Raw genomic sequence first — 15,116 nt, forward strand, 5'->3', positions numbered from 1 at the left:
TATATATATATGTGTGTGTGTGTGTGTGTGTGCATACAATGTATATATCAATATATAATGTGTGTGTGTTTAACTATAACTATATTAAAATATATTCACCTCTGCGTACAGTCATGGCACTCGATCAACAGCACAATTCTGGATCAAAACAAACACTAACATTAGTAAACAGCAAAGAAAACAACAGAAATGTGTATTTAACTGAGGACTAAGTGGAATATAAAACAAGCAGGTTAAAATTTAAATCACACAAGGAAAAAAAAATACTGCATATACAAACAAAATGCATTTTGGCAAAGAAGCAACTTGAAAACTGTTAAAAGGCAAAACCGTGAAAACTGCCGGTGTACAAACCTGCTTAGATATAATGTCTGGACTCTCTTCGGCTCTTCATCCAAAACGCCAACTCAACATCAACAAGTCCAGTTACCCTTGAGTCCTGCACAGAACACGCCACAGCCGAAAAGACCTTTCACTGAAACATATGCTACAGTGATAGAGCACAACCGCAGCGAATGAATCTTTTTAAGTGAACGACATTTCCTAAACTTTCACGTACTGACTCGTCTGCTTTTGTCCTTCCAAAGACTGACAGCAACAAGAGCCAATAGAATTCGAGTGTGGTCTGTGAAGGAGCATTTCATTGGCTTGACCCACTAAACGAACCGCCCCCTTAACAGAACGAGTCGATGGTTTGGAGTCTTGAATGTGACTCGGAGAGGTTTCTTTCTCAATGTTATTATTTTATCAAACTTTTTTTTTTTTTTTTTTACTGTGTGCAGATGTGTATGTCTGCAACCAATGTTTGGCAATGTGCAGACTTTTTACCATGCAAATAAAGCAGTCAAGAAAACGGAATGAAAAAATGACAACAAGACTCGTTTCGGCCATGATTCGGTGTACTTAAGAAAAGAATGAGTGAATGATTACTTGACTCGTAACTCAAAAATTTCGCTTGTCCTAATAGCGTAACGATTTAACCTGCAAAATGGGTAACTAAACGAACCAAAGAAAAAAGAGTGAAATGATACAAAAGACTCGAATAACTGACATGAATCCAAATCCTTCCGGCTCATGTCTGAAGGAGTGGTTCCCTATGAGTTACAGATCTGATCATTTCAGCGGCCGATGACATACTCGAACATGCCCATGACCATACATGGTCTGAAGTGTGCGTCTAGATTACTGCCTGGTTAAAAACATACATTTATTTAAATTTATAATCGCACGGAGACTGCGTTGCGCGCTTATTATCTTATTATTTAAGCCACAATTGCACTGAGAGATGTAATATTCAGTCACAAGACGTATTTTCCCACTGATCTGCGCAGATCGGACGCATGTTAGCCCCGCTGATGCTTTTGGAAGGGGTCCTGCGGATCTCTACGTACACACTTTCAAACAGGAAACCATCGCTCTCATCTCAATAATATCATCTTGCGGCTTTATTTTGATATTTCAAAATGCTTTCAGCGTTTAAATCCATTCCGACGTATATGGTAAGCCCGTTTTTTGGATACATGTTTTAATATTGTGAGGTTGGTGGTGTTTAGAGCTTCAACATACTGACATATGTTAGCAGCTTACGTATTAGGGACGGACCTGTTAATATTAATATTAATTATATAAAATAAATCTTTTGAGGTTGGTGGTGTTTAGAGCTTCAACATACTGACATATGTTAGCAGCTTACGTATTAGCGACGGACCTGTTAATATTAATATTAATTATATAAAATAAATCTTTTAGTAATATTTTGCTGCAGTAATCAACACAGTAACACCAAATAGTTAGTGCTGGTATCGGAACCAAAGTGAATTAAGTGTGCACTCAGCAGCTTTGGGAGTCAAGTCATAGATCAGCTTATATACTTTGCTACACGACCTAAAGCAACAAGAATATACATATATTTACAATGTCTATTTGCAGGACTATAAAGGACAGAAACTTGCCGAGCAAATTTTCCAAGGAATCATTCTGGTGTCAGCAGTAAGTAACACTGGCAGCACTTGTACTCTCACAACATTATGTCATTTCTGCTCTGCCTCATGTCTGTTTTCCCTGCAGGTGATCGGCTTCATCTATGGCTTATTTATTCAGCAGTTTGGATGGACGGTTTACATAATGCTGGCTGGATTCACAGTATCATGTTTTGTATGTCATACGACTTCTGTTTGCTTAAAGGGGTCATATGATGCGATTTCAATTTTTCCTTTCTCTTTGGAGTGTTACAAGCTCTTGGTGCATAAAGAAGATCTGTAAAGTTGCAAAGACTAAAGTCTCAAATCCAAAGAGATATTCTTTATAAAAGTTAAGAGTCAACCACGCCTACCTAAAACGGCTCGTTCTAACACACCCCACATGTCTACGTCACGATGTGAGAAGATTTGCATAACGCCGCCCAAACGTTCACGCAAAGAAAGAAGGCGTAACTTAAAAATATTTGGCTGCACAACTGTTGATAATTCTAATAATAAATCAGCATATTAGAATGATTTCTGAAGATCACTGGCCAATCACAGCACACCTCGCTTTTTTAGACCGATGAGCTTTGTAAAAATCGACGCGTTTCAGAAAGGCGGGGCATAGAAAAACAATAATGTACAGTATGTGGAAAATAATGTGTTTTTTGAACCTTAAACCGCATTTCATTTCATTACACCAAATACACAAAATAATGTTCTTTTTAGCAGCATCATATGACCCCTTTAATGTAAAGTTAATAGTGAAAATAAGAATAACAATAAACTCTTGTGTAATTCTGGCTCTCCTGGTCTTCAGCTCACCCTGCCTCCCTGGCCAATGTACAGAAAAAATCCTTTGAAGTGGCAGCCGGCTGTGCCTGAGGCATCTGGAGAAAATCGTGACAAACCTCAAGAGAATCAGAAGAAGAAGAAGCACAAGTGATTCACGGCAATATTGTAGTTTCGATTTGGCACAGTAAAGCCATTTAGATAAACAGCAGAAACAAACTTATGAAATCCTATTAAGTTTTTGTCCGTTTTTGAGCATTCATTATGTAATAAAGAACTGTGTTTGGTACATGTGGCACTTTTTTTTTTTGAGTTTGACTTTGGTTTGTTAGAGCACAAGAAGGCACAGGGTTCCTAAAAATGTCATTTATTATAAATCATTCCTTATTGATTTACATTATTCGTAATATAAATATACATTCCAGAAAATAGAAAAAAGTTAAATATTTTTAACATCTCTTTTGTTATTCAAGATGGGTATCTACATAGCATAGGTTCACATTTCCAATAGAAAGATGATATACTAAAATAATGCTTTTCTGTATTTTAAAGGTGCATGATAACAGCATTTTTTGCATATCTGGTGTTTAACTCACTTCTATCTCTACACATTTACAAAAGCATTAAAAAGTAACAGTGATTGTTGATAGGAGGCTTCAATGAAGTGTTTTATCTTTTAAGAGCACGAAGTCTGCTGCCTGTCAGCAGTAATGGCATATCAGTGTTTGACAAGAGATCCCTCATGTGCAGGTGGCTCAGTCTTTGAATGCGACGTCCTCAAAGAATTTCAGCTGTTGGACTTTCATTGCGTACTGCTTGTATTTTTCCTCCCCCATTTGCTCTTGCAGTAGGGGCTGGATAGAGAAGCAGAATAAAAATCTCAGCCTAACTGCTATTTATGTAGTATTCAAATTTTTTATTTTTTTTGTACATTAAAAAAACAATGTTTTCAATATAAATACATCTCATTTAAATGTAACTATAGTACTCTGTAATGAATGGGAATATTTGTATTTATGTGCACAGGAGAACTTCTCACGACAAAAATGCTGATTAATTCACGACATCTGCATATGCACATGAATTTATTCTCCTGTTAATGAACTTGCAGTATTCAAAATGAGTGACCCATCCATCCATCCATCCTCCAAACTTCTTGTACATATGCAAATTGTTTTTATGCAGAGAAATTTCACAACTTAAGCTATATAACATCAACATAAATATGATTAAACATATTTAAGATGAAATATCTATGTAAAAATGTAATCTAAACACATTTATAAGGCCACCGAGAGTATGATTTTGAATCATTGACTTATTGATTAATCATGATTTTTTTATGTGAAAATGTGCATCATGGTTAGTGAACAAGACTCATTGTCGGTACTGAAAAATTCTGATCAATGGGCCATTAGAATAGACTCTTGTTTATTTCTTTCTAATGTATTTCTAATGTACAATGAGACTTTAGCCAACTTGCCTCTCTCTTGTCTTCATCCTCTTCCTGCATGATGTCCAGGACTCTGTCCAATAGCTTCACCCCGAGTCCTTTAACCACATCTGTACGCAAGTGCTCCATCACTCTCCTGACCTTTGCTGGACCCGTGCTGTCGTCTAAAAACACAAAATGAAACACATGATGATGGATTCTGTCACCAGACTAAAAATGCAGAATTACTTAAAATAATTACAAAATAAAACCCAGAAACATTTATCAGGTAAGTTATTACCTGGGAAGCCACTGATCTGGAAATCTCCCTGTCCCTCTCTGGATTTCCCATGAAGCATCAGGGTGTCCCTGTACTTCCTGTTTAGTTTGAACTCAGGCAGTGGAGTGGAGTGGCATCTTGTCCCATCAGGCTCAAATGATACATCTCTGGCATCCATGTGTAATGTCTGTGTCATCATTTGGACCAAGTCTTGCATCTCACTGGTCTCACGCTTTCTGTGAGAAAAAAAAAAGTATTTCAGTGTTTTTTAGCTTTCTGTCACTTTTACTGACAGGGAAAGTAGAGAGATGGCAGGAAATGATGCGAAGAACAAATTCAGATTTCTAGAAAAAGGAATATTGGCAATACACTTAATACGACACATACATGACACCAATTATGGCCCAACTGAGTCATTAAACAGAATTTTTACATACATAAATGCGGCTCATTAGAGTACAAATTAGTGGGAGGTCTTACCGTTCTGTGTAGTCACCCTCTGAACGTTCAGTGGAGCTGGTTGAGGAACTACACTCATCTTCATCAGACTGTCTCTCCTGATACACAAAGAGAACCAAAACAGTCCAGGTAAGAGCCCTTTTGACCGAATAGCCAAGAACTGACATTCTAAGGTTATCATGTATAGAAGGTCCTGTTTATCTGTCAAAATATCCCGTTTTATGTACCGAAGAAGAAAAAAAGTCATGAGTAAATGACGTAATTTTCTTATAAAAATGGTCATACTCTTAAGTGTATAGTGTTTGACAGTCCGTCCTGAGTCAGCGAGAAGGATCAGACGTACCTTTTTCGTTTCCACAGATATGCTTTCAGGTCTTGGGCAGTCTAGCTGGTCTGTCTGCTTACCCTCTAATGAGGGGACAGCGGACACAGCTTCAAAGAAAAGAAACGAAGGAATCACATTCAGTGAAACTGTACAAAATCTCCTTTAATCTGAATTCATGTATGCAGCACCTGTGGACTTTGATCATAGTGGGCGGCTCTACAGTCTCTTATGCATTCTAATGGACACATGCAGAAACGTCTCGCTTTGATCCACCAAAACTGTTCTTAAGGGTGTTATCGCTCTTGAGGCCACTTCAACAGAATTAAAGTCAGACCCCCTTCGATTCAACTAAAAGTGAACAGTTTGAAATCTAGCATACATACTGACTCTATTGGTTTCAAAAGAATAGTCCCATATTAATCACAATGTGGTCATATTCATCTTTAGTATTTCCAAAAAAGTATTTAAGAAAAAAAAATGCGCATGTCTAAATGTATTCAGAATATGTTGATTACCAGGGCTGTCTCTATTAGGGTGGGGGGGGGAGGGTTACATTTTAAAGCATTCAATTACAAGAAGGCGCAAAAGAACTGCACCGAGTACTCGCGCACTGTGTTCGGTGTGCACACCGAATTGAGTTCTCTTTCGTGTCTTCTTACACTTGAACGTACAATTACATCTCGCAAATTTAAACATTCAAGCTCAAAAAGACAAAAAAAGGACTTTATTCAGCACCCGCACTGTGTTCTGCGCCCACACAGAGAGCCGCGTCTCACAGCCCGTGCACACCGAAACGAGTTTTGCGTCTTCTTGCGCTTGAACAAACAAATACATACAAATTATGTCGAAGTACCCATCTTGGAGAGTATCCTCAAAAAACTCTCGGTTATGTCTTAAGTGAACATAAACAATTGAGAAGGAGATCGGATGTGTATCATTATATTGGATCCATGCATTGTGTCTTAAAGTGACCGCGCCTAGTTTACTAGCTGCTGTCAGTGTCCTTAATGTTAATCCAAGGGGGGAAAAAAAACAAGAGAGAGAGAGAAAATCACTAACTTCTCTTGACTGAATAACTTTTGTAGTTTTAACAAACAAATTTTTTTTTTTTTTTAAATAATATTAGTTAATGATAATGCATGTACACATGATCATTCTTCCTTATTCTAAAAGTGTATTTACATCTGGTTCTGGTCCATTTTTGCTGTGCTCGATCTAGGACATAGTACACTGTTGCATTTTAAACATTTTAACCACAAACCTTGTTGTCTGGAGTTCTCCTGTAATTGCTTCAGTCTTCTCCTTTCCCTGGCTGACAGTGGACGATTCTGTAAGTAAATTGAGTTCCGTTAACAACAGCAGCAAAGAAAAGAAAGAAAAAAAACTCTGTTGAAGCCTTAATGACACAAAGCTTCAAACACACTGTTTAAAAGAAACATGATGCCATAGGAAATATCAGATTACTGCATGCAGCAGTTTAATACAGTCTGTACACAGTAAGTAATGTTTCACCTGCTGCTCTGGAGCGTTCTTGGTAGAGGATGAGAGATTGGAAGGTCTGTTTTTCTCTGAGTGGCCTTTCTGTTCGCTGTTTACTGATAGGACATCTTCCGGAAGAGGCGGCAGAGGTCTGGGCACTGCTTTGACCTAAACATAAAAATGTTTTAGTGAGTAACATTGGCGAAAGACAACAGTAATGATATCAAGAGTAACTGAATTAATTCTGGTTCATGTTAATTATTTGATAAAAACATATTATTTCATATTTTAGCTGTCATTGAGTTCTAAAATACAAGAGGAAAAAAAACTGCAATGTCCTCACTACTCACTTGATGGCTGTTCTGGTCATCGAGGGACTTGACTTTCTTCCTCTGCCTGCGCTGACGTGACATGAATGGATCAGAAGAGGAAGAGGGCAGAATAACTGGTCTGCTTTGATCTGAGAGAGCTGAAGAGGTCTCTGAACTGGATGGCTCCTAAAATGTCATTATAAATCATGTTTAAATTGGATTACATTTGATTTAAAGTATTATATATGTATTTATAATAAAAAACGAATATAGTTTAGTTAATATACAGCAACAACAATAATAAACTAATGATTTGAATATGTAATTTGCATTTGAATAGCCAGTTTAAAAAACACCTGTGTTTTATTATCAGGTGTTAAAGGATTTAATAATAATAATTATAATAATATAAACAAATAAGTAAATATTTTATAATATTTTTAATAATAAAAAAAATAAACTAGTTATTTAAACAAAAAAAAACACAAATAAGCAAGCAAGCAAATAAATAAATAAATACATACACATAAATAAATGTACACCAGTATTTTACCATTAAAATTACAGGAACAGGCTTGAGTAGTTTCTCTGTGGAGTCTAAACTTCCCTGGAATATGAAGGACAATAAATACATTGTCTTTAGAGTAAATATAAGCACAATCATTCAATAAATCGAGACAATATTTTGCTCAAATCTGAAAACTCTCATCATTTACCCACCCTTCTGTTGTTCCAGACCTGCATGACCTTCTTTCCTATGCGGAACTCAAATGGAGATATTTTGATGAATAATGGTAACCAAACTGTTTTGATGACATCTGACTTCCATTGTATGAGCAAAAAACTCAAAATATCTTATTTTATGTTCCAAAGTAAGTCATACAGGTTTGAAACACCATAAGGGTGAGTATAAGATGACATTTTCATTTTTTGGAACACTACCCCTTTAAATCTTTCTTTTAGCACAGATCATAATATATATTGATGTCCATCAGCGTAAGAGGGACTTTAATAGAGTTAAGAATTAAGATTAGGCAAACCTATCAGAAGCTTTGATTGGTTCCATCACAGTAACGTACCTCACTCTCCTCAGTTGAACTTCCAGTAGGAACATCCTTTAGGACACAAGCGCTGCTATGATCATCATCACTAGCTGATAAAGTTCTTTGGCTCTCCAACTTGTGATGTTGTTCAATAGGCTCATGCGGGATGTCCTCCATCCCTGCCTCCTGCAGAAGTTTCATAGTATCGTCTTTAAGGTCCATACTTACATCAAGAGCCTTATTCTTGCTTAGCATCTTGGCTCGATCTGCAGGTTTGGGTGTAGTTGAGTTTGGAGATATCAGTCCATTCGCTGACATATTATCCTCCGCTCTGCCGACACCTAATACTGGTTTCAGAGGGTGTGTCTGAGGAGGACCAAGATCTTCTTTCTCCTCTTTCTCTCTCCTCTTGCTCACAGATGGCGGCTTGTGGTTCTGATGGCTGCTGGGTTTTGGCTGAGGTGGTTTCTGTTCCTGGGTTTGGATTTCAATGTCTATATTGCTAATGGTTGCTGTAGATCGACCTGTTGAGTTAAGAATGTCCCGACTTGGAGATTTAGGGGGCAAGTGTGGGTTGGGAACCACTTTTTCCACTGCACCATTACAGGGTTCTTGTCGGTTCAAGTGGTTTTCTTCAGCCTATGAAATGTGGGAAAACAAAAAACAGATGAAATGAGATCATATCCACAGCACATATAGAGACATAGAAGACTTCTAGAATCTTAGCAGACATATTACCTTTCTTCCTGGGGGCTTTGACTCAGAGTTAAGACATTGTGGCCGAACTTCATGGTTTGGTTTGTTTAAGGCATCTGATTCGGCACTGTTCGGTTTGCTGTTTGCTGTATTTTTCCGTGATTTGGCGGTTTTCCTGTTAGATCAGTAACAGGACAGTTCATTGTAAACTATTTCAATATTTTTTATTTCAATTTTAAAAACAGGGAAGAGTGCACATACTCTTTTGTGGCCTCTAGGAACATGGAGATCTGCTGTTTGATGTACGGCTGTCGGAGGATGTGTTTGACGTCTGGCCTGTCCTCTGGTTTCTTACACAGCATCCGCTTGATCAGTTCTCCCAGTTGGGGGTCGTACTTACTCGGCATCTGGGGCAACTGAACATTAAACATTAATTAATAATGTGCTGTTATGAATGGACAGCTCTTTAGATTTGATGTATGCAAATATTTACAGTTCAGTGAAACAGATGACAAATATATTCATGTACCTTCCCTTCTACGATCCGATACACAAGAGAGTTCATGTCTTTTGCGTTGAAAGCATGTTTTAGAGTTGCCATTTCATACACGCAGCATCCCAGAGCCCACACGTCCGACTGCAAACACATACAAACAAAAATAATGATTTAATATCTAATACACAAAATATCTGGGTAAAAAAATATCTAGGCCACCCCAAAATTAAAAGAAACGGGAAAAAAAAGGTCTGGTTTAGGACCATTTTGATTTTGGTCTTAAAAATTAAGGAATTCTCAGACATTTTCAGTTTGAGAGTTTTTTCTAATTCCAGTTATTCTCATTAATAAATTACTATAAAATAGCATATTGTACAGTATTAAGGCAGCATAAAAATACTAGCATTATGTAAACTTTTACAGTTAAAATAATGTTTTAAATAAAAAAAAAAAATTTTTACACCACTGTTCAAAGGTTTGGGGTCGGTACGATTTTTTAATGATTTTAGCAAATTTCTCTTATGCTCACTACAGCTGCATTTATTTGAGCAAAAATACAGTACCAACTGTAATGTCGTGTAATACTATTATTATTGTTCTATATTTTAAAATATCATTTATTACTGTAATGCAAAGCTGAATTTTCAGCACCATTACTCCAGTGCCACATGATCCTTCAGAAATCATTCTAATATGCTGATTTGCTGTTCCAGAAAAATTTCTTATTATTTGAAAACAGTTGTGCTGCTTAATATTTTGTGTGGGAATGGTTATACATTTTTTAGGATTCTTTGATGAAAAGGAAGTTCAAAAGAACTTGTTACGAAACATTTCTAATTTAAATAAATTTGCATTGTGATATTTAGAATTAGTACAGAGGATGTGTTTAATTTTCAAATAAAAACAACAACAACAACATAATATAAATTCCAAAATAGAATTGCCTGTTTTTTTTTCTTTCTTTTAATTGTGGGGTGAAAAATATAGCCTCAATATGTGACATAGCAAAAGCAGTAAAAGTGATTTAGTCAAGATTGATATAGACACTAGTACTCACATAGACTGAATCTAGTGCTGTACTAAAGGTCATTGTGAGCTGTGTCCATGCAGTACCTTGTAGTTGTAAGGTTTGTTGGAGAACAGTTCTGGACTCATGTAGTAAGGTGTGCCGATCAGTGTGCTGGCCATGTCGTTCTGATTCTCCAAGACCCGTGCGATGCCCAGATCACCCACTTTGATTATGTTGGTCTTGGTCAAGAAGATATTCTGCGTTTTCAGATCTCGATGCAGGATGTGCTTCTCGTGTAAATACTACAGATCAACAAAAATGTAACGCCTTTATCATTGAGCTAAAAACTCAGAAAGAACAGATGGATGGACAAATGGCTGTCGACTTACCTGAAGGGCCATGGCAATTTGAACAAACCACTCCACAACCTGTCTCTCAGGCAGCAGTTCTCCATTCTGCTGTTTGAGTCTGTGGTAAAGATCTCCTCCCTCACAGAAACCCATCACGATGTAAAGCTGACAGTCCTCGCCTTCCCATGATTCCCGGTAGGTGACGATGTTGGGATGCTTGAGCTGTGAGAGGAGCTGCGCTTCCTGCTCCGCGGCTCGCCGCTCACGTCTGGAGGATGTTCTCAGGTTCAGCTTCTTGATCACATACTGCTGATACGAAGTATTGTGTTATAACTTTGCACATTAATAAAAGACATGAATTCCAGCAGAAAATGTCCACATTTTAAGAAAATGCTCTAGTTTGTTGTACAATGAAGGAAAGGATCGTATCTGCAATCATATGTACCAAATCTCAAGTCCATTATTTTAATTTTTTTTCAATATCAAGTTTGACTGAAATCAAATAGGATGAAACTGCGCTCTACTTTTTTTTTATTTTTTTTAAGTAGAAACAGAAACATCCACACTCCTATTATTTTTTTTTTTATTATGCAACACAGCACATACGAAACGGATGTTTCAATGATTTCATTTTTTTTCAATATCAAGTTTGACTGAAATCAAATAGGATGAAACTGCGCTCTACTTTTTTTTTTTTTAAGTAGAAACAGAAACATCCACACTCCTATTTTTTTTAATGCAACACAGCACATACGAAACAGATGTTTCAATATCAAGTATAAAATTATGTATAAAAGAAAGTGTTTTAGTGCTGGTAACCTTTTCTTTTAAGATTTTCTATAATAATCACTTACACAGTACAACTTAATGGTCCTTCTTTGTGACAAATGGCAAAAAGTAAAATAAATAAATATTTAATGTAATATCTCAATTGTTAAGGTCATAAAAACCGCATGTAAGATAATTACATTTTAATTTAAACTTTAAAGAAAAAAGTTTTTCAAAATAGTTTCAAATAATTTTAGAGCAACTCACTAACCAGGATGTCAACTACCTTTATAGTATTTGACCAAACAAGTTAATATCAATAACATTAAAAACATACTTTATATGTCTAACAGATTGATTTGATTCATATTTTTTCATACATATTTGTATTTGAAGGTACATGATCATTCTGATGTGAAGCGTGCTATTATAGACTAATAATTGGCCTCTTAAATTGTTACTATAAATGTGTTATGTATAGGCCTGTCACGATAACAACTTTTTGTTGTGCGATATATTGCCCCAGAAATAATTGCGATAAGCGATATTATTGTCATTTTAAAGACCATTTTATGCCACTGAATATATAATCATAATGTAACAGCATAATAACGCAAGAAAGCATACACACTTCCAAATGACAACAAACTTTCGAGAAGCTGCAAAGACACAGGCGCAAGTGTAATGTACTAAACATGGTGACATTTTTTTTTAAGTAAATTGCGTCACCAAAAATTATTGAGGTCATGTACATATATTGCGCGATAGGTCGATATATTGATTATTGCGACAGGCCTAGTTATGTACAAGCAATATTAAACATCTTAAAGTAATTAAAAATCCCAAGGTTTTTCCTAAAATATGCATAATGAAGAAAACAACAACAACAACAACAACAACAACAACACACACACACACACACACACACGTTTACTTAGCTATCTAAATGGGGACATTACATAGACTTCTATTGTTTTTATATACAGATAGTTATACACTTTTTTTTACCTAAACCCACCCCTACCCCTCACAGAAAACTTTCTGCATTTTTATTTATACAAAAAAAGTTTGTTTACTTTATTTTTTATACCAGTTTTACAAATGAGGACGTTTCCTTAAATTGAGTTGTTGTTTTTTTTGGCGATTTTTGTCAGGTTTTGCTCACTTTTGAGTACAAATTTGTCCCCAAAATATGGTTAAGTAGGTACACACACACACATTTTGATAGAAGAAGCTAACTGCCACCAGTAAAAACAACCACAAAGTCTGTTATTAACTAACGCTTAAAATAAGACATTAGTTCAGCTTGGCAATTAGTTAAATATATAAACCAGTGTGTTACTGATTAGCAGCGGTATGCGCAGGTCTGCACAAACTCAGAGGCATGCATCACGCTAACTGTTACCTGTTTACGGTCTGATTTGTGTCTGACCAGATTCACCTCCCCATAGCTCCCCTTCCCCACAACTCTCACGAATAAGTAACTGTCCATGATCCTCCGTCCAGAGATGCTCTATCACATAGCGAGTGACTTTAAGCCCTTCCGCAGATGTTGAATGGCAAGCAAGCGCGCTATTCTCAATGTACCGACGGTGATTTGTCTGTTTCAAACTTGTTTTGGGTGATCCAGGGCACAGGAACCAGCCGTGCACAGCTTTAGCGTCTCCAGGCAACTGAGCGCATTAACACTACACGCTCCGGGTTCATGAATGTGCAGTTTGAGAACAGCGCCCTCTATAGGCTCAGCGACACATGACAAATAATAATAACGATTCATGATTTAGAGTTCAGAGATATGTTTGTTGACAGTGTTGTTTTATGTCCTAATCGTTAACATCTACATACATTTTTTATATTATATTTAAATTACAAACAGTATAACGGTTGTACGTTAATGTTAACCACGTGTTAACCAGTAGGCCTGTAAGATAAGTCAAAAATTATTATCACCAGTAGGTGGCGGAATGTTTTTATTCACGTATTAACCGTTGTTTGGGGCACAGGTACAGACTAGTAAAACCATCTGCCATAGCTGAACAAACAACCAAGTTTAAAATGTTATGAATTTTAAAATCTAAAAATACTGCCTGATTAAATATAAAACTGATTAAAGTCACACATTGTAGCTAATATGCTATCTTGGGTCCACTTTAGACATTCTAGTAACTAACTTTGCAACTAAGCTAAATCTCATTCATTTGCAACCACATGTCAACTACTCTAATTAGAGTATTAGTAGACTGTTAGGATAGGGTTATGATTTGTATAAAAAGTTGACATGTACATGTAAAGTTACTTATAGTCAGTAAATCTGTTGGAGGAACATCAAAATAAAGTGTTAGCCTACTAGGGATTCACTATTCAAGCCTTTGCACAGTATATATATATATATATATATAGCCTACATCAGCCAGTGTTCCACACAGAGATCTGAGAAGAACTGTGGCAATGTCTCCAAAATGCTTGAAGAAACCTGCCTACAAAACTACAGTACTGTGAAAAGTTTGAGGCACACTAAAAATGCTGTAAAGTGAGGATGCTTTCAAACATAAAGTCATAGATTATATTTATCAGTGAACTTCTATTAACTAAATCATAGAACACATTTTCAAACCCTGGCTACGGCCATGATAGTAAGCTTTGAATTGCAGCAGAATGAGCATCCTCTGATGATTGGTCTCATATGTGCTAAGTAGACCAAACAGTTATCTCTTATTTCATGCAAAATTAATAAAGTCATTGACACAGACTGCTATGACTTTGAGCCATCCAGTAAAACGCTCAAATCTGCAAAGCAAGCCACATCACAGAACAAGGAAAGTTTGTAATGAACTGCATGCATAAGAGTTGAGACAGAAAACATAATACTAAAGTAAGTTTTTCAGCAAAATCAGTGATCCTCTGAGAAAACTAGTCCCATCCGAATGCGAATGTCTGTGATTGCCAGTGATATTTTTTTTCACAACGCGTTTCCTTGTGTGTTTTGGCCAACGTGAATTACCGTAGATGCTCATGTTTGATATATTTGCCTCCTGGCAAAGTAAAAAAAAACAATAATAAAATCAAGAGCCAGATCACGTAAACTGTTAAGACTGACTATTATAATATCAGCGTCAGGTAAGATTACTCGCGTTCATTTCTGCACTCAATTACATAATGTTTTAATTACATATGTACCTTTATGAAAATTAAACATGGGTTTACTACAAATAAATAAAAAAATAAAATGGTTAAACTAAAGTAACCACACATTAACATGGTTTTGCTATACTAGCGATCTTTAACACCTAAATGTTTCATAAAAATAGACATGATGTTTAATTTTTTTTTTTAAATCAGAACTCACAGGATTGCTGTCATGTTTATTTGTTCTTTAGTTTATAGAACAAAAGTTTATATGTTCTTACGTCGATTTCCTGAACTTGTTCTGCACGTCGTACAGACGTTCAAAAAACTCCTAGTCAGATTCACATTTTGAACTGCATATCTACGTCCAAGGGACGTCGTAGTCAGACGTCCAGATACCGTACCGGATTTGCACGTCGATTAGACGTACAGATACGGTCCTGGACCGACCGACGCAATATAGACATGATCTGCACGTCGGGCGGACGTCTCATGTTTGTTGGGGTGTCACTGAAGACTGGAGTAATGATGCTGAAAATTCAGTTCTGCATCACAGGAATAAATTACACATTAACATATATTCAAATAC

The 15,116-nt window shown here is 36.4% G+C and overlaps 3 protein-coding genes across 5 annotated transcripts in view; 1 reads left to right on the forward strand and 2 right to left on the reverse strand.

Annotated features, from left to right (window-relative positions):
- LOC107744846 (glycosyltransferase 8 domain-containing protein 1-like) overlaps positions 1-601 on the reverse strand; it is a 4,406-nt gene extending 3,805 nt beyond the window's left edge. The window contains exons 1-2 of the mRNA XM_016558668.1: positions 355-601; positions 100-138 (exon numbers count right to left, since the gene is read on the reverse strand). Of these exons, the coding sequence (XP_016414154.1) occupies positions 100-115 (16 nt within the window). The 5' untranslated portion in view covers positions 116-138; positions 355-601. The remainder of the gene's footprint in view (positions 1-99; positions 139-354) is intronic.
- A 579-nt stretch (positions 602-1,180) lies between these two features.
- On the forward strand, positions 1,181-3,060 carry LOC107744856 (signal peptidase complex subunit 1-like). The gene is made up of 4 exons (XM_016558677.1): positions 1,181-1,499; positions 1,930-1,989; positions 2,068-2,154; positions 2,782-3,060. The coding sequence occupies exons 1-4, from the start codon at positions 1,464-1,466 to the stop codon at positions 2,905-2,907; spliced, it is 309 nt and encodes a 102-aa protein (XP_016414163.1). The 5' UTR covers positions 1,181-1,463; the 3' UTR covers positions 2,908-3,060.
- Positions 3,061-3,215: 155 nt separating this feature from the next.
- On the reverse strand, positions 3,216-13,086 carry LOC107744849 (serine/threonine-protein kinase Nek4-like). 3 transcript variants are annotated; one of them, XM_016558672.1, is made up of 16 exons: positions 12,807-13,086; positions 10,673-10,939; positions 10,388-10,585; positions 9,308-9,415; positions 9,040-9,194; positions 8,821-8,953; positions 8,119-8,721; positions 7,593-7,646; positions 7,079-7,225; positions 6,762-6,896; positions 6,511-6,577; positions 5,268-5,356; positions 4,946-5,022; positions 4,487-4,701; positions 4,237-4,370; positions 3,216-3,607 (listed from the first exon to the last, which is right to left on the reverse strand). In XM_016558672.1, exons 1-16 carry the CDS (start codon positions 12,891-12,893, stop codon positions 3,509-3,511), a joined length of 2,568 nt encoding a protein of 855 aa, XP_016414158.1. In that variant the 5' UTR covers positions 12,894-13,086; the 3' UTR covers positions 3,216-3,508. The 3 variants fall into 3 exon arrangements, with proteins under 3 accessions (XP_016414158.1, XP_016414157.1, XP_016414159.1); XM_016558671.1 differs by having other exon boundaries at positions 10,673-10,942; XM_016558673.1 differs by lacking the exon at positions 7,593-7,646 and having other exon boundaries at positions 10,673-10,942.
- Positions 13,087-15,116: the final 2,030 nt, after the last annotated feature.

Source organism: Sinocyclocheilus rhinocerous, unplaced genomic scaffold (assembly GCF_001515625.1).
Source record: "Sinocyclocheilus rhinocerous isolate Xijiao unplaced genomic scaffold, SAMN03320098_v1.1 scaffold3911, whole genome shotgun sequence".
In the NCBI taxonomy this organism is placed as follows: Eukaryota; Metazoa; Chordata; class Actinopteri; order Cypriniformes; family Cyprinidae; genus Sinocyclocheilus; species Sinocyclocheilus rhinocerous.

Coding starts and splice junctions, on each gene's coding strand:
- LOC107744856 (XM_016558677.1), top strand. CDS start 1,464: ATGCTTTCAGCGTTTAAATCCATTCCGACGTATATG. Junction 1,500..1,929: donor AATCCATTCCGACGTATATG/GTAAGCCCGTTT, acceptor GTCTATTTGCAG/GACTATAAAGGACAGAAACT. Junction 2,155..2,781: donor GATTCACAGTATCATGTTTT/GTATGTCATACG, acceptor CCTGGTCTTCAG/CTCACCCTGCCTCCCTGGCC.
- LOC107744849 (XM_016558671.1), bottom strand. CDS start 12,893: ATGGACAGTTACTTATTCGTGAGAGTTGTGGGGAAGGGGAGCTATGGG. Junction 7,226..7,592: donor CTGTTCCTGTAATTTTAATG/GTAAAATACTGG, acceptor ATGACATTTTAG/GAGCCATCCAGTTCAGAGAC. Junction 6,578..6,761: donor AGAACGCTCCAGAGCAGCAG/GTGAAACATTAC, acceptor ATTTACTTACAG/AATCGTCCACTGTCAGCCAG.